The 27915-nt window shown below is 46.9% G+C and overlaps 2 protein-coding genes across 3 annotated transcripts in view; one reads left to right on the top strand and one right to left on the bottom strand.

Annotated features, from left to right (window-relative positions):
• Positions 1-27915, bottom strand: part of LOC142584329 (scoloptoxin SSD976-like) — a 201168-nt gene that overhangs the window by 64202 nt on the left and 109051 nt on the right. The window lies entirely within an intron of this gene.
• Positions 934-25931, top strand: LOC142584328 (uncharacterized). Of its 2 annotated transcripts, none has more exons than XM_075694478.1 (3): positions 934-1089; positions 10471-10601; positions 25268-25931. In XM_075694478.1, the coding sequence occupies exons 1-3, from the start codon at positions 970-972 to the stop codon at positions 25485-25487; spliced, it is 471 nt and encodes a 156-aa protein (XP_075550593.1). In that variant the 5' UTR covers positions 934-969; the 3' UTR covers positions 25488-25931. The 2 variants fall into 2 exon arrangements, with proteins under 2 accessions (XP_075550593.1, XP_075550595.1); XM_075694480.1 differs by lacking the exon at positions 934-1089 and adding an exon at positions 5919-6018.

Below are 27915 nucleotides of genomic sequence, written 5' to 3'. Positions count from 1 at the left end.
GGTTTGTGCCCTCGGAGAATCCGAAGGATACCATCCGCGCCGGCGGCAAAGCCGTACTACATGCCCAGGTAGGCTGCACGAATAACAGATAGGCCGGTTGTGATGGGTGCGCCATGGATTGAGAACAGCGGGCGGAGACTGATGGAAATATTGGCGAGGTGGGCGCACGGGCTGCTGTGGCGGCCAGTAGCTGCTTGTAGGCGCATATGTTGCAGCTGCTTGCGAAGGTGAGGGAAAGGCGCTGGTAAGTCTGGATTGGGTAGCTGCAGCCGGAGGCCTTGTATTCGCGACAACGGCAACGTACGAAAGTGGAACAGGCGTAGGAGGCGGTTGATGAGCAAGTGGTACTGCGTTAGCGACTTGTTCTTGTATCACCTGACGGAGATCGGGAGACAAGGGCGACTCTGAGGCGGGACTGACTGACAGAAGAGAAAGTTGGAGGGCCACTTCTTCTCGTACAAATTGCTTGATTAGGTCGAAGACTGCTGAACTGCAAGGAGTAGCACTGACACCATCACTCATAACTGAAAGCGCTACGTGCGGAGCGACAGCTCGGCGCGTAGAAAACCGTTGTTTGCGTAGCTCCTCATAGCTCTGGCAAAGCGTTATGAGCTCGTTGACCGTCTGAGGATTCTTTGCCAAGAGCATTTGGAAGGCGTCATCTTGTATGCCCTTCAAGATGTTCTTGACCTTGTCATCTTCGGTCATAGCTCGGTTGATACGCCGGCAAATGTCAACTACATCTTCTATGTAGCTGGTAAAGGTTTCGCCCTTTTGTTGGGCACGAGAGCGAAGCTGTCGTTCAGCCCGAAGTTTACGCACAGCAGTGCAGTGTGTGTGTGTGTGTGTGTGTGTGTAATTTGATATACTGACATACGCGTAGCCGTAGTGGTAAAGGCAGACGAAAGTGTCTCCTTAAAAAATTACGTGCAGACGACCGACAGACCTGCCGAGCGACAAGTGTGGGCCATGGTTCGCCGCAACAGGGGCGAAATCCCCGGCCTGTACCGATACCCAGAGCACATGATGGCTGAAGTCCTCCAGGCAAGGGCTGTCGTTATAATGTCGGAACAGGTGTCCTTAGCGCAGGTAAGTGGAGCCAAAATACATTACATGGAACTTTAACAACAACAACAACAACAACAACAACAACAACAACAACAACAACAACAACAACAACAACAACAACAACAACAACAACAACAACAACAATAATAATAATCATAATAATAATAATAATAATTGTAGTGGGTAATACATAGTATGCACTTAACGTCACATCCGCTGCTGTCGTCCACTTTCGCTACCTTCCGCCATCTTGGGTTACCTTATCAACAGGCGCGCGCAAAGGCCTATAGGTTCCCCAAGATGGCACTGCCGTAAACCGGAAGTCCCGGAGTATCGTTGAATGACGTACGTGCATACTATGTATATGCATGTGGCGCTGTGCGGACTGCCACCGCTGCATAATAATAATAATAATAATAATAATAATAATAATAATAATAATAATAATAATAATAATAATAATAATAATAATAATAATAATAATAATAATAATAATAATAATTCTTATTTGCACAAGGACATGAACCCGCCGGTGACGTGCAATGCTAGACAGAAAGGATAGACCTTTCGGCTCATGCGCCTGCTTAGCCCGATACCGAATGGTGCTGCAAAAAAAGGTTGTTGAGTGGACATGCATACCTTAAATGGCGAACGTGGTAGATGTATACAATTTATGCTTGGCGCAATAAAATGACGGCAGCTGTAGTTGTTCTCTTTCACGGCGTGTGGAAGTACCGAAGGCATGATTTTAGAAAACTCGTAGGTGTTAATATCGGGTGGGAAAATTTGAAACCACATACAAGCTAACAAAACCATAGTAGAATGGTCATAGCCAGTTACTGAATGAAGAAATAGCAGATGAGTGGACCAGCTGCGGCTGAGGAAAAAATATTACTTCAAAGTGCTATTTCTGCTCTACATCTTGGGGCCACGTGTTTTGCAATCAGAAAAAAGTTCGCTTGAAGGGACACTAAAGACAATTTTGCTCACATCTAAATTGCATGCGCCTTCTTTCACAAGTTTATGTGCTTATTTAACCACCTGTTTTTTTTTAAAAACTATGGATGAATAAAGCTAGTGTGCCCTTCCAATGATCTAGAGGGCATACTGTAAAATAACTTCTTTTTGCGAGGCCCTATTATACGCGAATTTTGCCATTGTAAAATGTTGCGAATATTAAGAGGACGCGAACATCTTAGGGAAGAAATATGAACACTACGATAAACAGTGAAAGTTTATTTTGCCGGCTAATTCTGCTGGCTGTACATCCACGCAGGTGCGGCTGCTCGTGTTTGTGCAACCGCCATGTATGAAGCCGTAAAGTATGTTATTGTTTCTCAGTTTCCCGAAGGCAATGTCTGCTCTCGGACTGCACTGAACAGACCTCATTGTTTCCATAAGACAGCAATGGTGGGGGAAAAAAAAGGAACGCGAAAGAACTTTCACAGCCCAAGTGAACCGTAAACAGGGTGCGAGCCCTAAATAGGAAGTTTGGTAACGGTGAATATGTCCAAAGTGTCAGCTTGGCAAACGATTCTGGTCAGGAAATTATAGGGCTTTACAATATTTAGTGACGCGAATAGTGAGCGAGACGTTGGTGACATTTATTAACGCATGGATGTCACCGGGATCGAGCGATCTTTCCTGCCAAGCTTCATTAAAAGCTGGGTCATTTAGCCAGCGCCGTCAAAAATTGAAGAGGACGAGGAAATGTAGGCACACTCGATAACTGCGCATATGGTCGTTCTTTAATTTTTTTTTTAGCGCAATCTCTCATTCACTCAAGGAAGGCATGCCATCATAGAAGCCAGGCCACTCATAGAAGTAGCTAAAGCTAACAGAAAATTCATAGCGATAGCAAAGTGTTAAACAGTTTCACGAAGTAAGGTTCGTCGTTTTATCGGGAACATAAGCTGCTGTTAACATTCGCTTACTAAATAAATTAACAAGCACGGAGTCACGCGCGCGCATGAACGTATTTCACTCGATAACCTCGAACACTTGTCGTCGCAACGCTAACGCCCTGCCGAGCACCGGCAGCGAACGCTTCGTGCTGCATCTCACTTCATCGCATCAATGAAACTTGACATCACGCGACTTCCTACACCGGACGCGCGGGAACACAGCGTACGGTGAAGTGAACTGAATCGAGCTCATTGACGCGACAGCGTTAGGGGCGCCGTGTCGCAGCAGATCTGATGTCGGCGTCAGCGTGCGGCGCCGGCGTCCCCATTAGCGAAGCTTCCGGCATATATTTAGGCATATGGATATACCACGCCTTTCTATACGACATGCACTATATACGGGTTATATTGCCACACGATGCTATCACTAAAGTTATTCTTGCCTTGTCTTCCATCCTTGACCAAGTTATTCCTCGAAATTTTGAGAATGACAGCCCAAAAACGAATGTCATGAAACAAAACGCCGACAGCGCATGCCCATTATCTTGAATCTTCTGAGTTCAATATTGAAAGAGCGAAGAAATACGAAGAACCCTGAAAATGATTTAATTTTTTTTTGGCACAGCTGGTGCGCATACACCGGGATCGGCCGGCTCAAGAGGCCGCGCTTCTACCACAGAGCTCGCCTTCGTGCCTCGCGTTTGCCGCCTGCGTATGCTGGTAAACATTAACGTTACATAAGTTGCAGTTGCCCGGAAGCGCGAGAAGCAGTCAAGGAGCTTGGAATGCTGTCGCGTTCCACTCAAATTGTTGCAATATTGTTGTGGGAGACAAGAAAGCAAACGCTCATAATACAGCTTGGGAGGACCTGGCTTCCAACAATGTTTACACAACAGACAACACATCAAATAAATCACCAAAATTTCGCACAAACATGAATGATTTGCGGTAATGTTGCTATTCCCAGTAACAGCCTTCGTAGTTCTTTGAATTGAATTCGTGAGATGTCAAAGAGCTGCTCTCTATAAAGTGCATTTAGTAATGTGGGTAGCAAGAACTGTAGCATATGTTTGCCATAATTTGTGCGGCGTTTTCTTTTAATTTGTCAATTTTCCAGATTGCCAGTAATATAGTTTTGTTACGTTGGCTTTTAGTCTGCGCCTGGTGCTGCTAGCGCGTTATTTTTTTTTACTGAACGAAATTTGTACTAGTGACACAAATTATAAGTGTACATGAACTTTAATAATGCTATATTTTACGAAAAGGTTCTCAATGTGACAAAGGCATAAAACTTCACATAGTAATCGAACCGCACGGTTTTGCAATACTGCAAGCTTGTTAATATTTTCGATCGTGGTTGCACCCCAAACCAGTAATACATAGTCTAAGAAAAGACCTTTGTAAAATAAGCATATTGACATGTTCAGGACATTCAAAAGAAATGCGGCATGTCATAACAATCGTTCTAGACAATTTACTATTCATATGGGTTACGTTGTCATCTGATGTCCAGTGTTCACCGAAGTAGACTCCGAAGTTTTCATTGCGGTGCAATTATGTTGACAACCCAAGCGCGTTTTCGCCATCGACGTCGGCGTTGGGATCGCCGTGGCCGCGAGTTTCCGTATATACACTTTTCGCGAAGCAGTTTGTTCTAAAGAAACGAGATGGCGGTTTCGGCGGCACGCCGCACGTCGCCTCACCGACAGCGCACGAATACGAAACCATTACCGCTTCCACCTTGCTTCTGTGAGATCAGCTGTCGGAAATGCTACTGAGTTCTCGCTCACGCACTCTGCTCCAATCATGCCAGATTGAATCATGTGGATTGCAGACATGTGCAGTAGTTGACTGCAAAAAATGTGACTAACGTTTTAAGGAGTGGAATGAATCTGTGTAGCCAAGTTTCCGGACTGTTGCTGCAACTGTTCGTACGTGTTGCCAGCACTTCGAGATGTACAGCTTTCTTCGAGGATGCAGAAATTCGCTCAACCGCCAGCGTTGTATCGCTGACGTTCAAAGAAAGTGCTTCTGCCTTGGAACACCCACAAGAATGATTGCTGCTCATTAAACAATGACAAAGGGAATATCTCTACTTCCTGTCCCATACGTTTCGCGCAGAGTATCTATACACATGTACTTCAACTGGCACTCTATTGCCCCCTCTATTGCCAACGCGTGGGAATGGGTGCACACTTGAATATATGCGCACCATACACGCATAATAAATGACGGACTTCACGGATAGCGCACGAATAGTCGGAGCTGAATGTTTCATGACGGTGCACAAGAGTAAGCGAGTTTTTAGCAACAATACATCTTTTGCTAGAAGGTATTGAAATTATTACAATCCTGACGTGCACCTCCGTAAGCGTCCGGGGATCGTAGTGCCGGAGTATTGGAGGACATGGGAGCAGATGACGTAGTGCGTGGGATGCGTCATCACATTCAGGAGAGCAGTTAGACATGTGGGTGCCAGCGGTGAGAAGGCGCGTCACAGGAGCGATAGCGGTCGCGAAATTGCGCACAAAGCGAGGAAAATAAGAACAAAGGCCGATGAAGCTCCGGAGGTTCTTCAGTGACGTTGGTTTGGGAAATTCGGCGGACAGCTCGAAGTTTCGCAGGATAAGGGAGGATGCTGCCTTTGGATACAACGCGGTCCAAGATTGTCAAAGTGCGAGCTGCAAAGCGACACTTTTTGATATTCAACTGAAGACGAGCGTTCTTAAGACATCTCAAACTTGGGGAAGACGAGAGAGGCGCGTCGAGAAATCTGAAGAAAACACGACGATGTCATCAAGGTAGCACAGACAGATGTTCAATTTGAGACCGCGAAGCGTGTTATCCATCATGGGCTCGAAAGTTGCGGGCGCATCGCAGAATCCGAATGGCATGACGTTAAATTCATATAGCCCATCAGGAGTGACAAACGCTGTCTTAGGACGATCGCTTGCGGCCAAGGGAAGTTGCCAGTAACCAGATCGCAGATCCAATGACGAGACGTACTCGGTGCCTTGTAAACAATCTAGTGCATCATCAATTCGGGGTAAGGTGTACATGTCCTTGCATGTTACTTTGTTGAGACGGCGGTTCTCGACACAGGGTGGAATAGAGTCGTCGAGTCAGATGTGTTCTTGTTTGCTTGCGAGCGCGTGACACCATGCTTGTTAATTTAGCTAGTGTGTCTATGTTTACAAGTTTATGCGGCTGATAAAAGTACTATCCTTACTTCGCATAGCTGTCCACAAACTTGCTATCGCAACCGATGCTTCGCCTTTCGATCGAAACTGCGACTTTCTTTATTGATGGTGCTAGCTCCATTTCTGTATCATTTAACTTAATTGGAGCGAGCTGAACAGGTTTCTTTTGTGGTCGAATTAAGAACCCCTAGCTTTATTATTGTTAATTTGTATGTGATTTGGAGAAGACCAGCCATTTATATTAGATAGCGCTTCGTTGCCTCTATTTACGAAGTCGGTGCCTGAATTTCCTGGAAAATATGAACTGGTGGCATCTGCATATATTATAAATTTAGCGGTGTTATTCGTGGTTGAGATCTTATTGATATATAGTAAAAATAAGAATGTTCCTAGAATACTTCCAAGAATACTACATTTAACCGATTTCTCATATGATATTTCTCCGGCAAACATAAGAGACTGAGTTCTATGTTGTAAACAAAAGGAAATTAAAGAGTGAGCTACGTCTCTAATACCATACAATTCCAACTTTCTTAACAACATCTTATGATTAACAAGGTCGAACGCCTTGGATAAGTCTAAAAATGAGCCGCTTACAATTTTCTGATATTTGAATTTCTCTATTATGAACTACCTTTTTCAGAAGCCGGTATAAGAAATAATGTATTTGCAGTGGGAGAATTCTTACAGCTTCAAGCTGACTCGGAAGTGCTCAGCCACGCGGACAGCTATATATGCGCAGCCACGGGCTGGAGTAGCACGCGCTTTCCTCCTCTAGACTCCTGACACTCGCGATGCATTTGAGTGGACAGATTCTTCCCAAACATTTAGAATAAGTCTGTATGGTTATGAAAGTGAAAAGTGCTAAATATTTTTTCAATAGCCCTGATAGTTTCAGCTCAGCGAGATGTCCAGTATATTGGACGCTGGGATGCTACCCGGTCTTTTTTCACCCAGCGCCCATGTAATGACGTACCGCAGATATTGCGCTCAAACTCGTGTGGAAAAATGTTTTAATAACTTGAAAAGCAAAGTAGCGAATAAAGTACATAAAAAGAGCATTGCTCTGCTCAACAAAATTCCGCTCTTGTGTTCACTTCCTGTGGGCAATTTCAAAACCCCTTTTTGTCCTTTGTGATGCAAAAGAAGAGCCGACATTTGGTGCAAAAGAACTTTGTTTTCATGTCACAGCCCTGTAGTCTGCAATGGGCAGTGTTTGCAGTGTCTGCCAGCCTTGGGCAGGGGTTAGTGCTCTTTTCTTGATGTTCTCCAGGAGACAGTCGAGCCGGCCTCGATGGCGGATGCGATTCCGCTTCGTTCACATTCTCTGTTTCATCCTGCTTTTTCTCTTGAGCCACGAGGGTCTCAGCAACAGATTGGAGGAACTGCATATATTTGAGTATTTCTTTCCGCTGTGTCCTTAGGGAGCGCATGTTCCACGTGTACTGCACCCAGGATTTGCTGAGCGCAACGTCGAAGAGGTGAAAGATGGCTCTGATTGTCCACTTGTTGACGCGTGCTTTTATCCTGTAGTAACTTATCATTCGGTCTGCCATGTCAACACCGCCCATGTTGACGTTGTACATGCACACAATATCTGGTCGAGGGACATCGATGTTTGTTTCCGTTACAAGACCACCTGCGATAGGTGTCTTGCAGGTCCTGGCCATGGATCGAAAAACGAAAAGTTATCGGCTTATTCATCAGACACGCGAGGCTGGTCCCCTAAAGAAAAAAACAAGAGACGTGATTTCGTCCACAAGCCGCTTAATACTAACAGTCCTCGTCTGCTGTTTATAACAAGGCGATAGCAAAAGCGCGGTCAGCATAACCGGGTTGAGTCCTAGCGTCGAACGTAATGGACGCGCGGAATCAAAGGAAGCATAAAGAAAGTAAGCGCGCGAACAGTTTAAATTTCGTATTCTGCATGTTCGCTGTTGTATTAATTTTAATATAAAATCAAAGATACGTCCTGAAAGCAGGTAGAAATACGAGAAACGGTGCTTGCTTTTCCGGCAGCTGCCATAAAACGCTGCGCCGCTGAATGCCGCCATTGTGGAACTTTTTCGGCGGGAAATTGAGAGATGCATTTTCATCAATGCTGCATAGATGGCGCAAGCAGGTGTCCAATAGGTTAGATCGCGCGGTTTTATGAGGATGAAAGCTTTGTCACAGGAGTGCTGTCTCATTTCTGAATGTCCAATACATTGGACAAATCCCCATAGCGGGGTCACAGGAGGCTAGAGCTAGATGACGGGAGCTCCAACACGGGGCACGCGGAAAGGAAGTGCGCATCAAGCCAACATCGTACCCGACTCTCTCTGGAACGTTTTCCTTCTAAGTTGTCTACAACTTACATTCAAAGTTCAAGTTCACAAAAAAAAAACACAGTTTCACATATCGCGTGAAGCAATCAATGTGACAGCAACATGCTAGAATATTACATGAAGCGTAAGACTACTAACTGTTCTGTTACTATGAATTGAAGTAAACGTAAGCTAAGTAAAAACGGCATCTTGTGCTAGGGGTACTCTGTCTGAATCATGCCATCGGACAATTTCATCTATGTTTAATAATAATATCACAGCCCAAGCACTCCGTACAGACATTTAACCTGCAAAGCTGAAACGTGCAGCCCCGGTGTTTATCACTGGGTTAAGCCCCATGGTTCATTAAAGGACGGCTTGGTAGCCTGCCAGATCCTCGGTACGCAGTTGCTGCTTGCGCTCGGCTGCACGAGACTGTTCTTGTGCCCAGGCTGCATCATCGGCACGACGTAGTATAACGCGTTCCCGGTTCTGCTTGCGGCGTTGCTGATCGAAAGTTGCCTGCTCCTGAGTAGTGCGCATGTCTCGTGGCCTGCCCATTTCGGAGCCGGAGAGAAACTGCTGTGCCTGCGCTCGGATGCGACGGAGAGCAACGAAGTCGCTACTGGCGCAGCCAGTCACGTGCCTCTCTTTCTCTTTTCTCTTATGCGTTTATAACATAACACGCACACACACACAAGCACACAGACAGACACACACACGGCACGACACGACCCAATACAAACACAAAGCTAAATAAATGCACCAATGCTTGCACTGAGATCTCAAAGGCCGCAGCTGTCGCTCATCGAGTGCATGCTATAAATGACGTCTCAATAACGCACATTAACGATGATGGTAATACCTGGGTAGACCCGCTGTGGTTGGTCAGTGGCTATGGTGTTAGGCTGCTGAGCACAAGTTCACGCGATCGAATCGCCGCCACGGCGGCCGCATTTTTTAGGTGCACGTTAAACAACCCCAGGTGGTCGAGATTTCCGGAGTGCTCCACTACGGCGTGCCTCATAATCAGAAAGTGGTTTTGGCACGTAAAACCCCGTAATTTAAGAATATCTGGCTAGCTTGTGGAGATAACGTGGAACAAGGTAAATAACAGTGTTAAGTGTTGTGTTGGACAATCCGTGCTATAAAATAATTTTAAGACAAACACGCTAGTATATGTGAAGTCACATTGCTAGACTAAAGTTAGACGACAGTAAAAGGAAGCCAATTTAACAACTTCTTTCTTTTGTGTATGTATCTGTGCACGACACGAACAAGCGACACTTGTTCATTAGGTTTAGACGGAGTGCCGGTGGTTGCCGTCATGTCAGGCGAGCAGCGCAAGCTATTGAAGGCGCGCAAATCTAGTCCCGCAATATAGCGTACACGTGCCGAATCTACGAAGGCCTTTGCACGGGTGTGCGCATGCGCAGTTTGTAAGAGCTATTTTACACCGTACCCAATTTTTCTGCGTGTGATATACGCTTCGGGACACTTCAAGATCGCCATTTTAGCGTTACTATCCTTTATTACCCAGCCCTCACGTAAAACTCCATTCAGTGTGGTCTCTGAGGTATTGCCAATAAATTGAACCGCGTAATAATAAGCGATAGGGCACCATTGAACGCGAGTGCAAGCGCACTCGTAAGTAAGTAAGTAAGTAAGTAAGTAAGTAAGTAAGTAAGTAAGTAAGTAAGTAAGTAAGTAAGTAAGTAAGTAAGTAAGTAAGGAAGTAAGTAAGTAAGTAAGTAAGTAAAGTAAGTAAGTATGCAAGTAAAGTAAGTATGTAAAGTAAGTAAGTAAGTAATGTAAGTAAGTAAAGTAGGTAAGTAAGTAAAGTAAGTAAGCAAGTAACTAAGTAAATAAAAAATTAAAAGTAAATAAATAAATAAATAAATAAATAAATAAAATACGCCGCTCATCAGCGCTATACTAACGATAAACCATGTGAAATAATGACGCAGACGGCAACTGTCACTTCGGTCGCAGGTCAACCGCTACTGCACGGGACAGCGAATCGGGGAGTTCTACTTCGGAGACACGTACCTCTTCTCGTACCACTACGGCGTGTACATGCGGCGTGAGCTGCCTCGGAAGCTTCGTCATCGCCTGTCTGAAGTGTGAGTTCGAGTGGCGCGTGCAATCATAACGAATCGTGGTGCTCAAGAAATTGCACTGTTCTAACACAGCCTCCGGCCTGGTGTTATTGTTGCCGGTATGAGCAAACGCTGTACACTGTACAATGAACCTTTTTTAAAAATTTGAGCCGTATGTTTTGGTGCGTCATTAGATATAAGAAACACACGATTGATTAAGAGCGCTGATATCGAGACGCGTAAGCACGCAGTGAGGCCATCTTTTAGTGGCACGGGCACCGAACGACGCTCTTGTTTATTGCGCAGCACTTCCGGTTCACCTCCTGAGACGGCTGGGGACGAAATTCAAGATAAATCAGGAAAAATAGAAGAAAAGTAAAGTACTAAATTCGTGGGTTTCATTATAGACATGATATCAGAGCATAAGTATAGTTGTGAGTTGACTTACTGAAGAGTCTGAAATAATTAGAATTATTTAGAAATCACTGATTACTGGGAAAAATCCATATAAATCAGAAAATATATGAAAAATTACACATACAAACATCATGCTTTCATTATATATACCACATCGCAGCATAACTAGTTACAGTTGTAACCAAAGTCATGCTGTGATCTCATATGATGTCATTATGCTGCGATGCAATTATTCCTGACAGTTCGATAACTCAATTGAGTTATTGAACCGTCTGGAAAAATTACAGTTAATTAAAAATCACTCATTACCGCACACCAAAGCTCCGAATTACAGATTTTAGAGACCCGCCACGTGAGCACGGTTTTGGCGAAATTCCTGGAAACCCGGAAGTAAGAAACGGAAGTAATGACGTCGCTAATGACGTGCCACACGAGAAGCTGGCATGATATTTAACCGGCTAATTAATGGAAAACAGTGTGTCTGGCATAGACTGAACATCTGCCTAGCAGAACGGATGTGACGTTACTCCCTCCTCTATATAGCTTCTCTCTCAGCGCGCACCTGCTCGCTTGCTCGCAACAGCTGCGTGCGCGCGCTCGTTATGTGGTCTGACGTCGGCACCGGAGAGGGCGCATAAGGTGCGCTTCGTGCATCGCCCGCTAGAGGGCTTCGCCCCGCCAGCTGGCGCTCCGCTTCCTCCCCGCTTAAATCCCCTTAAACTTCGTAAAGAATGCCACGCTTTGAAGAATGCCGCCTCCTCCTCGCGCGCTCTTGCCGAGGCTGACGCCGCGTCGCTATTGGTCTAATAGCATCACGTGGGTCCTCGCGCCGTGCATCAGCGCCATTTTTGCTCGAGAGGCGTCTACGGAGTGGCGAGGTGCGCATGTTGGCGCCGTTGCTACGCTCGAGCAGTGTAGGCGGCGCCACGGTCGAGGAGGGAGCGTGAAAGCGAGGAGAAACGAGGAGGAGTTAAGATGGAGGAGGAGAGTGTCGCTATTTTACGAAGTTTAAGGGACTTTATCCTGGCCCTCCCTCACTCCTCGCCCGCATATCGTGCCAGGGGAAAGACGTTCGCTTGCTTGCTCTTCCGAGTTCTGTTCGTGCGTTGCGTTCGCCTAAAGTCAACCTCAGGCCACCAACGCCGACGTGCGAGTGCCACTAAGAGACAAATAAGTCAAAGATTAGGTTCGCCTACCATTTTTTTTTACAGTGCAGCTGTATATGGCAGCTGTGTGGTTCTGAAAATTTTTGCGTTCGTCTATCGAGTCGCGTCGACAGGGAAAGTTTCCCCGTACGAATATCGTTGCGCCTTCGTTTCCTTCTGACGTAGTTACTGCCCTAGCGACGTTATCAGCAGTGCAACACGGCACACACGTCTGTACACTCAGCCTATACTCTGCGATGGGTAGAGCGTAGGGTGAGACGCCCACGTTATCTGTTGCACTCTTAACGACGAAGAAGTATATAGATGGCCCGTCTGGACTGTTGGCGGCAACAGCAGCGGACATTGGCGGCTTGCGTGATTAACATCGACGCGAGTGTGCGGCGGTGCCGTTGCTGCAGTGTGTGCAATCGGAGTGTGTGGAGCAATTGTGCGGTGTGCGGAACGATTTACGCAGAGAATGGCCACGTGGGCGTCTCACCCTATGCGTTACCTATCGCAGAGTAAGCCGAGTGCAATGCACACGCGTGTGGTGCGTCGACGGAAGATGGGACCGTCGTCGCGCTAGTCTACGTGCCTCCGGCTACATCCAAAGGAGACATTGAGACCTTCGTAATTGCACGCCTCCGGTTGGATCCCATCCGTCGAAGGCCAGTCGATCTTCATGGTGGGGGACCTTAACGTCGACATAGCGCGCCCCGACGGCAAGTGGGTGGTCTCCTTGCCGTTGGAACGGTTCGGAACCGAGCGCTACACGGACGTCAATGTGCCGACCATGCGTCACCGGTCGTGTAGAGACTTAACCTTCGGCAAGAACGTGTCAACATGTTGGTACAACCGATCGCGGTGTACAACGAATGAGAGAAATTAAAAGACGATAACAACCACGAAGTTGTGTGTATGTGTCTTTATTCAGTCAAAATAGCAATAAATACGTAAATCAATATAGTTATCGCCGTAGTCATCCCAATACAGCTTCGCTGATTATCTTTCTCCACAGAGCAGAAGTTTTTTTGTTCATATTTAGCGGGCTTTCTTCAGAGCCCCGGAAAAAAAATGAACACGCAAAAGATGACGTCCTAGCAACAACTTCAGTGGGTGTTTTGAGTGCACTCCGCAACCTCTCAAACATGACTTGCGCCCTAAAAAAAGTCCGCCTCCATTCCACCTTGTGAAATTGAATGTACAGCGAAGCCGGTGCGGACGCGAGACAAGTACCACCACCCCAACTGACGTTACACAACGTTACATATGCAGTAGTACCACCAGCGACATACATCACGCTTGCACTCACGTGTGTGGAAGTGCAGCATACGTCCTCATTCGTCTAGACCCTCCGCCTGGCGCAGGTGCGTCACTGAACTGATTGAATATCTCAAGTTAAATTGTGTCACAAAATTTGTAACGCACGACTTACACGCAACCTACAGACATGATAGCATCGGATTGCAGTTCGAATATGCGCGAAAAAATAATTGGGTTACGCCGAAACACTAATTGCATTTTCCGAGCTGCCGGTTTCTGGGTGAGCACGCCATAAGATCATCCCGATGAACTAGAGGCTCACAGCTCCACTATAAAAGAATGTTTATAGATTTGGACAATTAAACAATAATTAGCTAACAATTCACACTTAAATGTATAGTTCCAATAACTAAAGACGACTACAAATAATAAACCGTTGTTCTTACGCGTCTAACGTGCGCCATTGGATTTTAATTTTGGTTGGGTAGTTACAGAAAACACACAGTACAAAGAGATATTGCTTATTTTCCTAAGACCTCAGAATGGACCGGTGACATGGATGTGTTCTTATTTTGAACACCCCTTTCATGATGTACGGAGTTTATTGCCTGCATATTGCTGTCTGCGTTCATTGGTGTAATGTTGCCCCGCCTTTTCTAAACTCTCTTGGCGAATATTTCGCACCATACCGAAAGCAAGCTTATAGCCCTATAATTATACATATCATTATCGGCTTCTCTTGAATACACGAGGTCTTTCATATAAAGGGGAGTGACTGCGACAGGCTATTGCAACAGGCGGGAAAACGAAATATTAGCTCAAAAATATTGCCCATTGGAAATTTTCTTACATGAGTGCGACGCGATCAGCTCAATTCAGAAGTCGGGCTGAGTTTTCTTCGACCCGACTACGCCTATTATGTGCTTCGTCAGGCGCATCGAGAGAGTAAACCGCACCATTGCAGGGGAGCTGACCCTGGTCCCGTTCCGGCGCTCCCTCTACGTGACCCTGGCGTTTGCATTTACCCCACGACCGAATTTATCGGAATAACGCAATCGCTTTGTGAAACTTATCAGCTGCTATGCTCGGTGACAACCTCCAAATTCAATACAAGCTCCTCCCACAAAACCGCAGTGGACCTGCCACTCTCCGATGATACATAGCGCCCGGCAAAGGAAAAGCCAGCGCTTGCCCCGACTTGACGTCTGAAAGGGAGCCGCGCGAAATCGGGTCCGCTCCCAGCTTTAGCACGCTATTGCTCGGCTAAAGCAAATGTTGAGCTAATTTCAAAATAAAAGTTCGTTGGTCCTAGCTAAATATACCACCCTTAGATGAATACTGATGTCATTATCTCCCCCCAAACTCACCAAGATTTTCAGGTTTCTTCCCAAAAACAGTGCCACCAATTCTATCTGTACGATAGAATGAACTGTCAAGAAGATGTGCGCTTCAGTGACAAAAACTGTAGGCCCCGTATCTGCTTATTCGAGGTGGTTGCAGAGAAAAAAATCGAACAAGAGCGAACGCTCGACGAAAACTTGGAACAGAAAATATTTCCCGCTAGTATTCACGCCAGCCTTCAACTGACGCGAGCATAGGAAAAAGAGAGTGTAAAATAAAGAGAACAGGGCAATGTCTATTTTTTTTTTAAGGCGAAAGCCTCAGATCTCTATGTTTCAAGGTCGCGTCCTGAGGTAGAGAAAATATCACGTGACCCAAGGAAGGCCAGAAGCGAACCAAAGCCTGTCCAGGCGTGTATAAGGTATGATTAATGATTAGCAGTTAATTGTTGGCTAATGAGCGATTGGATTAAAGTGGATTAAGGACGATTAGGGTGGATTAAGGTGTATTAAGTTCGATTAAGCTCGATGAATGAGGATTAGGGCGGATTAGTGGACAAAGTGAATTACAGTACGGTTTACAAGAATCTCGCCTTCGCGTCTCTTAGGCGATAGCTAAGGACACCTGGGAACCTTTACTCTTTCCCGCTAAAACCGATAAACTTATACTTTATCACTTATTTTTTTTTGCGTTACCTAGCGACAAGCCAATGACACGCCAGACGCGCCAGATGCATGCGCCATGTGCGAGACACGCCACCGAAGCGATCGTTGCCGCTGCGCATGTGAGAGTTCGGCTGTCCGGTGTCGCGTCTCTCTTAGAGCGATAGCTCTACTTTACTCCAGGCAGAAACCCAGAAACTCTTGATTCCGCAAATCTGACCTTCAAGCTCAGCCAAGGTCAACCGCCAGCCACTACTGGCAGCTGGTGCGTACGCCGCGTGGGCGCCCGTATCTTGAAAGCCATCTGCGATGTGTGCAAAGTGCGCCGAGTGCTGGCAGCTTCGTATGCGCTGTGCTTTCGACGTTTAGTTCTCGTTGAAGCGAGACACAGCATGAAGGTCAATTCGCTCGCTGCTGCCGCTGTGCCGAGCAGCGTCTGTATGTCTTATGATGTACTTGTAGATGCCGTAGTTGCTGACGGCGCGGAACCGCGTTTGTGTCCTTTCCCAAAGCAAGCAAAGCTGAGCTGCCGATCGACCAACTTGGTTTAACCGGGTTCATCCACGGCAAATTTTGTTTTTCGATGTAGATATATGGTCTCTTAGGCTCTCGCCATATTTTTGCGTTCCTGCTGCACTTCAACATAGCATTCCTGCAATATTGGAACCCCGCAAGGTGAGAAATCGTGTTTGACAATCTGCACTACGTTTCAAGCAATTTAGGCTTAGGGCACTGCACTCACCGTCGTGACGGAGTTAGCGTTAGCGAAGAACAGCTCGGCCATTACGTAACCATTGTGCTAGTCTGCGATGTACTGAATCATGCAGGGACATGCTTGCGAAGCTTTCCATGAACCCCAACATCATTGTAACTTATTTCGTTTAATCTTTTGGGGAAGCCCGACTCACCGGACGTCTTAACGCAGTTAGCGAAAGACCGCTCGGCCGTAGTGGCGCAGTTATGCGTGTACTGAATCTTATTGGGAAAAGCTTATGACGCTCTCTATGGGTGCAAACATTATTGTAGTTTACGTTGCTAAATTTAGAGCGCAGCTTTTGAGGCGCGCTTACAGTCGCACGTTTCCGACGCGCGGGCGAGCGTCGCTTGCGCTGCGCAAGCCGGAATGCCAACCCCTGTAGACTTCGACACGCTCTCCTCTTTGAACGGCTGTCTGCGACCGTCGGTGACGTGGCCTATGCGGCGTTTAGAGCGCAGCTCTTTAGCCCGGCCTACACGCACGCTTGCGGACGCTCGCCCAGGCCTGAGCAGACAGTGCCGCACGGCTCGTACGCGTCGAAACGCGGCGTGATCTCGGTGAATAGCTCCTCTCTGTTATGGCGCTCTTGGGCTAGCCTCGTGTCCATAGAGTTTCTCACTACATTACCTAGAGGGGAATTCTGGCGCTGCTGCGCTGTGGTATGCATGGGAATGCCGGTATATTGTGGATTCGGATTGGCATCGTTCTCGTAGAGACAGGACACCTTGAAGAGGCGCTTGGCAAGTACCGTTGCGTCTGTCACAATGATTCATTTTCTACTAGAACAGCACGTAAAAAGCCGTTTTAGCTTTATTATTACGCGAAAACATGTTTTGTTTAACTATGAGAACTTGTTATTGTGTGTACGACTACATGTTACGTAAAAAGTATCAGCGGGCCGCTAAAGTTGAAGGACAGATTACAAGGTTCGCGCTCGCTTTGAAACAGTTGGTCGTCTGTTCTTGCTTTTCTTCGCTTGGTCATGCATCGTAGGTGAGTAAAGATGTAATATGTGTGAATGGAAACATTTTATGAAGATTTTACTTTGAGAACGCGTTATTTGCGTAGCCATATCCACATCTTAGACGAAGCTTCTTACAACACCAGCCAACACGAGCCTCGCAGACACATATACCGTCATTCCCATGACGGCACGCTGCCCCCTTAAGAAACTCCCATAGACGGTGGCGCCAGATTACCCTCTAGGTGTTATAGTGAGAAACTCTATGCTCGTGTCATCGTGCCCGGCTACGCAGCTACGGCGCGGTACATTCAACCCAAAGTGAAGCATATTTATATCATGCAAGAAAGTGCTAAGCTTTCCTTTTTGTGCTGCTCTAACAGCTCTAAAAATATAACGATTACGTTTATAGATAACGAAGCATTTTGAAACAATGTCAATAATAAAGTACGAAGTGGCGTCTGCCACGGTTTCTATCATGGAGTTTCATACAATAATAATTATTGTATGAAACTCCATGATAGAAACCGTGGCAGACGCCACTTCGTACTTAATACAATACTCATACAATAATAATTATTGTATGAAACTCTATGAGCATAATAAGCACACGCTGTCGCGCGTCTTTCTGGATGCAAACCGCCATTACTCGCAAGGCGCGGCAGGTGCAAGGCGCGGCAGGTGCAACGCGCGTAGACGCGAGCTTGCGCGCGTCCGCAAGCGTACTTGGGGTCTGGGCTTTAGGCGCGTTTATAGTCTGGTGTTGTCTGTGCGCGGGCAAACGTCGCTCGCGGCCAGTCACGCTACGCCGCTTGCGCTGCGCCTGCCGAAATGCGATCCCTTCTATACCTCGACGCGCGCGCCGTCGGCTGCTTTCTTCTCAGCGTGCGCAGAACGATTCCCAACCCGCGCGCCGCTTTGAACGGCTGTCTTCGAGGTCTGCGACCGTAGGCGAAGAGACGCGGGCGCCTTTTTTTTATGCGAAGCATATTACTAGAGCTCAACCCAGCTCCTCAGGCGCGGCGGTGTCGCCTTCAATACCACGTGACACCGTGACGTCACGACAGAGGAGAAACGGGGCTCCAACTCGCGCCGTCGCTCGCGGCGTCGTCTTCAAGGCTGACCACGTGACACCGTGACGTCACGACAGAGGAGAAACGGGACTCCAACTCGCGCCGTCGCTCGCGGCGTCGCGGCGGTATATAAGCAGCTGCGCTTGCCTCTGCTAGACACTCACGAGGTGAGATGCCTCCTGGAGACAGAGCTGTTCGTTGGAATGAGAAGCGAAGGTTGCGGCGTGCTACAGAGACTGTTTCTAGGTGGCTTTGCTACGGCGCAGCGACTACGCGCCCCGCATCGGACGCGGTGAGCGTCGAGCAACGCAGCGTTCGGCGCGACAACGAAATGTGCGCCTGAGCAAGCGCCGCACGCCTGAGCCGACGCCGACGACAGCGGCTTTTCTGCGACACGAGCTCCTTAACGCTGTCGCGTTAAAATAAAGGCTAGTATGCTTCACATCCTGTGCTTAACCTTAGCTAAGCCACAGCCATTTTTTCTTCGCACAATGCACGGTGCGGCGGCACAACTGGCGCGACCAACGCGCGGATAGAGCAAGAGCCATCTCGACGTCGGGCACGTCGGAGCATGTTGCCGCGTCTGGTTACGTTGGCAGCGCCAGCGATTGTTCTCGCCAACGTGAAGTAGCGTGTTCGCGCGCTCACGCTACGTGAGACTACATACGCGCTTTTATGCGCCCGTTCCAGCGTCGTGCATCGGCGTGCCTCGTAACTAAGCGAACGAGCACAGCAAAGTATGAAAGAGCCAATACGGAGTGCAGCAGGGGATAAAAGACGGCGATAGCGAAGAGAACGCGAGGAGGAAAGCGGAGGAAGAGGGTGCAGCTGAACCATGAGGAGGAAAGCGGAGGAGAGTATGGCGAATCGGGGAGGGGTAAAGGAGAGTGCCTCACGAGACATGCTACACAGCGGCGGCTCACTGCGCATGCGCTACTTCACCTGAGCCGTCTACACTAGAGAATCCGCTCTGGGCGAACCACGCCCACTAGTGTTCTTTCTTTCTGAACAATGAGCGATCGCTGGAAGTACTTGGTCTGCCGCAGCTGCTCAACAAGCTGCACGAGCAGCGGCTCAGCGCCGCCGGCGAGAGTATCCTGTCGTTCATATTGGGCTTTTTTGTCTCAGTATAACGCGAATCCAAAACACCTAACAGCTGCGCTCAAGGTTTGCATGAGGACATGTCATAATCGTGGGTGACTTTTTGGGTACAAGTTTGTGACGCTTTTTATGGGCGCCAACATTATTGTAATTTATTTTGGTACTTTTTGGGATACTTTTTGGGTGCGCTAACCGCACAGGGCGTTGTGACGCAGTTAGCGACAGACATGCCGTTACGAAAGACATGGACTGAATTCTATGTGACCAAGATTGTTATTCTTTTATGACCCCTCCCATAGCCCAGCCACAAAAAAAATATACCTTCTTTCATTACTCACACCTGTCAAAAACACGACGAGCGATTGCCAAGAGTGATAACACGGAAGTGTGTTGCTTGCGCCGGAAAAACGTGCAAAAGATAACACCGAGGAGCTCAAAAACCAAGGAAGTGTAAATCGAGAATTCCGTTTGCTGAACGACTAAAACAGTCTTTGCACGCACACATTTGTCTTGAGTGTGTGTAGAAGGCATTCTGGGATCGTTTAGCATGATCTGGCTGGGAACATCTGTTGTGACTATTGGTGTACGTGGCGTACCATCGCGTTGGCTGGGGCCAAGTGGCGTCAAAAACGTGCAGTCACCACTATTTTTGTGCTCTTAAGGTACAGGAATTTAGTCCCGGAAGTCAAGCAAACCTTGTAAATCAGATGTTCTCATGATATCTAACGTTTGCTATTGCTTGGGATAAGTCGGGTATTTTCTACAACCTGTTTTGTCAAAGCGAATTGCTTTTGTTCTTGATGCGCCCATTCACTAATTTCTCCACGCTTCGCCTCTAAACGTAGTTTTCATATAAGGGCTCAATACCAAATTAACGCATGATAGTAATTTGCCTTTTTAAGCAGATGCCATCGGCAGAGTTTCTTACGGGAACTACTGCGGCTTAGGTAGTGCCGCAATACTGGATTAACCCGCCAAAGGCCCGGAACGAACATATATATACAGTAAAATAAACATTTCTTCCATTCACAAGGCGTGTTACGTCTGCTTTATGAAATTGCACATTGCGCAGAGGACAGTGTTGATGGAGACTTGGAAAGATCGCTTGAAATCACATTTATTTTGCTGAATAAAAAAAAAATTGGCAGTGGCTTAGCTCGGCTATGTCAGGATAAACGTAGCCAAAGCTAATGCATAGCATGGTTAGCCTTGCTTAATCTTCATTGCAAGTCCAGGTGTCTGGTTCTCTAACTCTGTTGCGGCGTTTAGCCAGTCGTCCGGCGCGCGGTTCGTCAGTTTCCTGGGCGATTCGTTTCCTCTTCATCTCGTTCCGATGTCGATTCCAGGCATCCTCCTATTGATAAGAATTGTCGCCGTCCATACTGCCGCCTCAACTTTGGTCTCGGCGCACACGAGCTCTCCTTTTCAATCCTCCAACATGTTATCAGGCATGCGACGCAGCTGGCGAAGCGAGTGGAGGCAAGCGTAACGACGAGGAACGCGGTGTGACGTCATACCAAACGGCGGCATCGGAAAGGTGCGGGTCTGTGCAGCGGCGGAACACCTATGGCTCGGTGCTATTAGTGGCACACGCGCAGTAGTGACCAGGGAGTGCGAGAGAGAGAAATAACCGCGGCGAAGCATGTGTTGTAATGTCATGTGCTTCCTCGGAGCACCGACATGGCGAAATCGCAAGTTGGCGGCCAGTAAAGCTTTCGCTTAAAAAAATAAAACAGTGACGAGAATCCCTAATGCGAAATTTGAGCGGAGCTCTACAGGTGTTTTCATTTCGCGATATCTTGGCGATATCTTGGCAGACAGACCTTCGTTCATGCAACGCTTTGCTTCTATTCAGACGACGCGCACTACTGTGGCGCCATTTCGTAGCCATCGTCGTGACAGAGGCACTGCGCTTTTCTTCTCACGCTTTCGTCATACCCTCCCCCTCCGCTGTTCTGCTCACGCTCTCTTCGCTATCGCCGTTTTTCACCCCCCTCGCTCCGCTCCGCTTTCGCTCTTTCATGCTTCGCTGCGCTCGTTCGCTCGATTACGAGTGACGCCAACGCTCGCCGCAGGAATGGGCGCCTAAGAACTGCGCGTAGGTAATGTGTTTATGTTTGGTTGCAAAAGCTAAGCTAAAACGGTCTATTAGCGGGAGACCTCAACGCTACCACAAACCTGTTTTTCAAGAAAACAGTCATGCCCTTCAGAAGTGATCAGAAGGCTAAAATGACCCTGGCTCTGGGGCGGCGCACGGCGACAAGAGGTAGGCAGCCAAGCGGTCCCGAACGTGACATTGTGGAGGAAGCCCTAGTCCGTTAATAATACTTAGAACGTATGAAGTCCTTTGCGAGACCGGTAGCTTCATAAGAAAGCGACACAGGACAGCGACGGTTTCTCAAGAAGCGGAAAGGGATGTTTTGGCATTCTTTGCGGCTAGCCCTCATGGTAGTGTGCGTGACGCAAGTGCGAAGGTCGGAACCTCAAGGTCATCAGTGTGGAGAATTAAAAAAAAAGGTAATATGCACTGGTACCGTGCACATCATCAAAAACTTGAAGACCGAGATTATAAAAACATACTTGACTTTGCGAATTGAATTTTCACGAAATGTGAAGAAAAACGGCACTTTCCCACTGGTGTGCTTTGAACGGATGAGGCTAATTTCTCCAAAAACGCACAAGTTAATCCTCATAACGGGCACTACTGAAGTGAGGAGTCCCACCAATGGCTGGAACAAACACGACGCCAATACCAGTGTTCGTGTAATGTCTGGTGCGGTGTTTTTGGTGGCAACATCATCGGACCCATCTTTTTTGACAACACACAAACGACGCAAGGCTACGTCAACGACATCGTCGAGGGCCCCGTGAATGATGTCTCTTGCAACGTTCCACTTGCGCACCTTCGGAACATCTGGTTTCAACACGATGGTGCTCCTGCGCATAGTAGTAGTCAGTCTCGAGCGTGGCTCGACAAGCTATTTCCTGGACAGTGGATTGGCTGACACAGGCCTGTACGCTGGCCTGCAAGACCGCCGGTCATGACACCACTGTACTTTTTTTTTGTGGAGCTACGTGAAAGATCGCATATATAGCAGCGAAACTACCACATCGGACGCCGTAAAGGCAAAAATAAGCAGAGCCTGCCAAGGGATTCCAAAGTCGTTGGTTAAAAAGCTGCAACAGCCCAAGTGTTGGAAAGGAACAAGTACTGTATTGTTTTCAGACGGTGACCTGCTTGAGCACGTGCTATAAGTGGCAGTGGAAAACGACCGCTCAAAATTGGTTGTAAAACGTGACTGTTTAACGCACCTTCATTATGTCTCCCTATCCTTACATAAAATGGGCTTGCGACAAATGTAGAAATACGTAAAAAGCTGGTTTGTTTTGCCTCTTTCCCCGAGTTCAAGCGACAGAAAGGGTAAATGGCTAAACCAGTTGTACCTTTGGCTGTTCCTTTGTAGGCAGCTGAAATACATTACGTGCTTTTGGCTTATTTTTTTTTTTTTGAAGTAAACGTCTGAGTAGCAATCTTCCGTTCTTCCGAGAGCTGCCTTTTTTCTTCTTTCGTGCTCCTTTGCACACTGTTTTTTCTTGACATTGGTTGAATCTCTATTGTAGCTTTATTTCGTGAAACGCGAAGGTTAAAGCTACCCCGAGTGCCTCATGATCAAGCACAACATTCTTGCGTCCACAGATGCTGGCGCTTATCGCACCACGCTAGTTTAGTCGCCAAACCTCTCGGGCCATTTTACATGACGAATACTTATATGATGCGACGTTAAACGAATGCAGCCGTATCTTTCAAAGGTTGCTTGGAAACGTCCGAATAGTGGGGCGCGAGCGCGCATCTATTTCATATCTCGCGCATTTAGCGGGCTTTTGTTTTTTCTTGACGAAAACAACAGCAACCAGGCATACTTCAGCACGAAATAAATACTTGATTCGGAGGTTATTTAACGTGCCCTACAACTTTGTAATTGACATGTTTGCGATTCAAGCAATAATTAAAAGGTTCACTAATTAAATGCAACTAATTAATCAATACTTCGTGATGAAAAATACTGGCTTTAAGTACACACGAGTACAGCTACAATGCAGTCGGTACAATTTCTCCAGAGCTCTTAGCTTTTTTTTAAAAAAAAATCTTGGTCCAAGTTAACTCGGACACCCGGTATGTAGACGGAAGAGTCCGCCGGCCGGATCTTCAATTACTATGACTCGAGCGCAGAAGCTAGGTATTCTAACCATTAGACCACTAACGTACTCTTCAAGAGCTGGAATAAAACATTTTGCAAGTGAGCACGTTGACATGCCAGCGTTAAGAGACGTTTTGTAGCGGCCACGGCGCACTGTTGCTCCTACCCAGTAGGCGCTGGCTTACGTGCTGCATCGCGCCATGATGTCGTACCCGCGTCCACATTGAACACCGTCCGAAGAGTGAAAGGGGAACGCTAAACCTTGCTATCGTTGCGAATGATTTGCCCTAACAGCCTTTTTTTGTCATTATGATTTTTCTAAACGGTGTATCAATGGCCCCTGTAGAATCCAAGCAATGCCGTAAGCAAACCTTAGTGCGCTGCTTGCCCTAGAACAAGTGCTGCGTGATGTTGAAGCTGAAACGTGAGAGTCTGTTCCTCTGGTTCTTGATTTCGGTCTCGCAACTCTTGTTCTAGCGTAGACAGAACAATAACATTGGCTTTACAACATACCTTGAATCTTACAGAAAACTTTAATATCTTGTTTAGCCATATCTGAGGAACTTATGCGTTGCAAAGCTTTGCAGAAAATAATTAAAGGAAGCTTGCATATAATTTGAACAATAAAGATAAACAAAAATTTACGTCATATTTGAAATATACAGGTCAAGTTATATGTATGTACAATTTTTCCTTAACATATCTCGATTAATAAATATATAAAAACAATTTTTGGTCTATGACCCATGTCTCCCTTTATCATGCAGGAAAACATGAAGCGCTCGACGTCACAAAAATGAGCGAACGTAATTGGCTCACTCATTTAAGTAACCTAAAACTGGTTCAGCGCAACAAGGAGAGGAAGAAACAGGCAGAGCTCGCCATAAGGAGAAACAGAGCTCAGTTCCTTCTTCGGGCTGGCTTGGCTTGTTCCTTCATTTCATTATTGCGTTGTACTAGCTTTAGAACGCAATATCACCTCGCCAAATCCTCAACCCTTGAGCATTTAGGTAAAACCTCGTTATAACGAAGTCGAAGGGAGATCCAGAAATATTTCGGTACAACCATTGCTTCGTTATATGAATTATTGCATGCATTGAACTATGAAATTATATGAAAATTTTAAGGAGAATGTTACTTACTTCAATATATCCGTGATTTAATTACAGGCCATTTTGTTATAACGAGGTTTGACTCTACACAAATTCTCTTTGGGTATGACGGTCGTGTATGTGGTGCTGCTTTCTTACGTTACAGCCGGCTAAAGTGCGAAAGCATCGGAGATGTGCTTGTGTGTGTACTGTCTTTCGTAGCTTTTCAGGGGGCTACGACCCCTTTACAGTAATCATCATCATCATCATCATCACCATCATCATCATCATTATCATCATTATCATCATCATCATCAGCAGCAGCAGCAGCAGCAGCAGCCTGGTTACGCCCACTGCAGGGCAAAGGCCTCTCCCATACTTCTCCAACTACCCCGGTCATGTACTATTGTGGCCATGTTGTCCCTGCAAACTTCTTGATCTCATACGCCCACCTAACTATCTTCCGCCCCCTGCTGCGCTTCCCCTTCCTTGGAATCCAGTCGGTAACCCTTATTATTACAGAAATAATATTACAGCATTACAGTATATTACAGAATATTACAGTATTACTGAATAGCAACTCAGATCAAGTCAGCCTATGTATAGGCTTATAGTTTCACAATAACGTGGACGGCTGTTGGTAACGACAGTTCTGATGTGTGTACCTTTATTTTTTACAGCGTCTCCAGGCTGGAGCCGAGTGGCATTGTGCACCACTACCACTCCACCAAGCTGTCGCCTATAGAACAGTGTTGCGGCCACCAGAGCCGCACGCAGCTCAACTTCTCCGACATGGTGTCGGTGTTTTACCTGTACGTCGCCTGCTGCCTCGTCGCTGTGCTCGTACTGGTCGCTGAGTTCATTGCTGCTAGCCGCATAGTGCACACACATCTCACTTAAACGGGTGCTAATTGTTCAAATTTGGCTAAGGTATGTTGGTAGGGGGTTGAATACCCCGAGCGCGCCAGTATAGAGTTGCCGCCGTAATCGCAGTTAAATTGGAACGTAAAGGAAAACACTGAATTCATGTAGAATGTTAATTCGAGAATGATTTGAATATTTCGAATGCTTTAAGAAGAATTAGTGACAAAAATTGAAAAGGACCGGAGGGAAGCTGATCACCGAGTAATCCTTTTTTGAGCATTAGTACACCATGGGCACTACAACGTAAAGCTATTCCAAACTTTACTATTTCAATTCTACAATCAGCCGTACGCGATTGGTTGATAATAAATTTATTGAATTGTCGGGCACGTTTTTGGCGGCCCTCCGCGATTGGTCAAAAACTTTTTCCACCACCCTTACTTCGCCTTTCTGTCACGCGACGGCACGAAAGCCGCGATAGCTCCCATATTATATGACGTGTACACGCTGATTATGCATGATTAGAGTGAACGAAATAAAAATAATTAACTATGACTCGACGCCTTTGCGCCATTAGCGCCCTGATATTGGTCAAAAGTTTTCAGGCTGCACCCACTTCACCTGTCTGTCACACGACGTCAGAAAACCGCGAAAGCTCGCCGCGTCAAATCGAAGTGTATGCCGTAAAGGGCATTAATATGCCGAACAAAACTGAATGTTTTTCTGAACAGCCGGAGACTGCACCGTTCTGAAAGGAATAGAAGGCTGCCGCCAATCGCCCATGCACTGGCTACTTGCAGCTGCCAGTTAGTATGGGTTATTTTGCGTGAATTAAAACTTTTTACGTGGTCGTATAGCGTTATCGACCCCTTTCGGCAGGCTTACAACATAGTTCTGCCAACTCTTCTCTGCTGAGGATCTGCTTTTGCGGTATTCCTAACCTTCCGTTGCACCCGCTGCAATTTTCGACCAGCCTCCGCTAGCAAAGTAGTGGAACGCGGGCCAATCGCAGACCCCAGCATCACCCTCTTCACCCGGTTATCCATATTGACTGAGCTGGTTCAGCCTAATCGAAACCATGTACACTTGAGCGTGCACCTCGCCTCTTGTCAGCTAATTAGATAAGAAAAACCGCTCAATGTTTGCAATGTTATTCGTTTTGAGAGCAAACAAAAGCGACCTTTCATAAACGAGGAGAGTGTTTGATTGGGTTGTTCAGGCAAGCCTGCGGGTCACCACCCTATAACATCAGGAGATTGCAATAAAAACATTGGAATCGTTTTACGTTATGGGGCGAAAGGTACTGACAGAGGTAACAGCTAGAGTTCATGCGTGTCAACAATTATGCAGCATGAAAGCACATTGACACAAATATTCTAATCCTATTGTATAGTGCGGCAGGCGGAATAGTCACACAGACATAAGCTTTCTTTTAATATAGTTAGCATTGTTTGGGAGCTCCCCCCCCTCCCCCTTGCGGCATGACTTTCGTATGCAGCCTCCATCATGCCAACTTGGGTCACTGGTAAGCATAGGTCAGTGAACTCGCTCATGAGTCGACTCACTCAGACTCAGACAGACCTTTGGGTCTAAGTGTGAATCAGGCCGACTGAGTAGAATCTTGGCGAGTCTGAGTCCGAGGGAACGCATGTGAGCAGAGTTTTTGTGAGTTTGAGTCTGAGTGACCCTAGCTCGGTAGAATTTTGATTAGTCTGTCTTAGTCAGCCCGACTGACTAAAATTTGTGTGAGTCTGAGCCCGAGAGCGCTCTCAAGAAAAAAGGTAATAATAATTTATAAGTAAGACTGAGTCAGTTCCCTTCAGTTTGCCGATCTATGCTGGTGTGCTGGTATGGCACAGATTCAGTGACCCAAGCTGGTATGAAACCGGTTGCATGCTGACATCATACCGATTTAAATTTGTCCGGTCCTGGGAGGAATGGAACCCGCGTCACACAGCTTCCTCGAGCGCAGCAGCCCGACGCTTTAACGAACCGGGACACGAGTGCGCGCGGCCAGCGAGTAGATCATTATCAGCGTTCGCTCACATCGCCGCCTCACGCATCTCGGAGGCCGGGTGCGGTCTTCGCGACGTCGCATTTAAATAGTGCAGCGTGTCCAGAGGGAAGCGCGAGAGAGGAGTCCGGCTGCAGCAAGCGGCTCACACGCACAGGGGCACCACTGGTGCTCTCTTGGAGGCCGCACAAAGACCTCTGCGCGGACTTCGCGGTGGTGCCACTAGATGGCGCAGCGTGTCCAGAGGAAAGGGCGATAGAGGAGCCCGGCCTTCACGTGCTTTGCACCCCCATTTCATGCTATTTAATAAACACTCTGAACTTGTACACATCACAACACTGTCTCTGTCTCGTTACCTCTATCATTATAATGATCATATTAATCAACGCAGAACTAATCATCATCAAATATGTAACTACTATAAGAAACATTGCTAATTGCATTAACGTC

This window comes from Dermacentor variabilis, chromosome 6 (genome assembly GCF_050947875.1).
Source record: "Dermacentor variabilis isolate Ectoservices chromosome 6, ASM5094787v1, whole genome shotgun sequence".
Classification (NCBI taxonomy): domain Eukaryota; kingdom Metazoa; phylum Arthropoda; class Arachnida; order Ixodida; family Ixodidae; genus Dermacentor; species Dermacentor variabilis.
The sequence above is the reverse complement of the archived record's forward strand: the minus strand, read 5'-3'. Positions and strand labels throughout refer to the sequence as shown.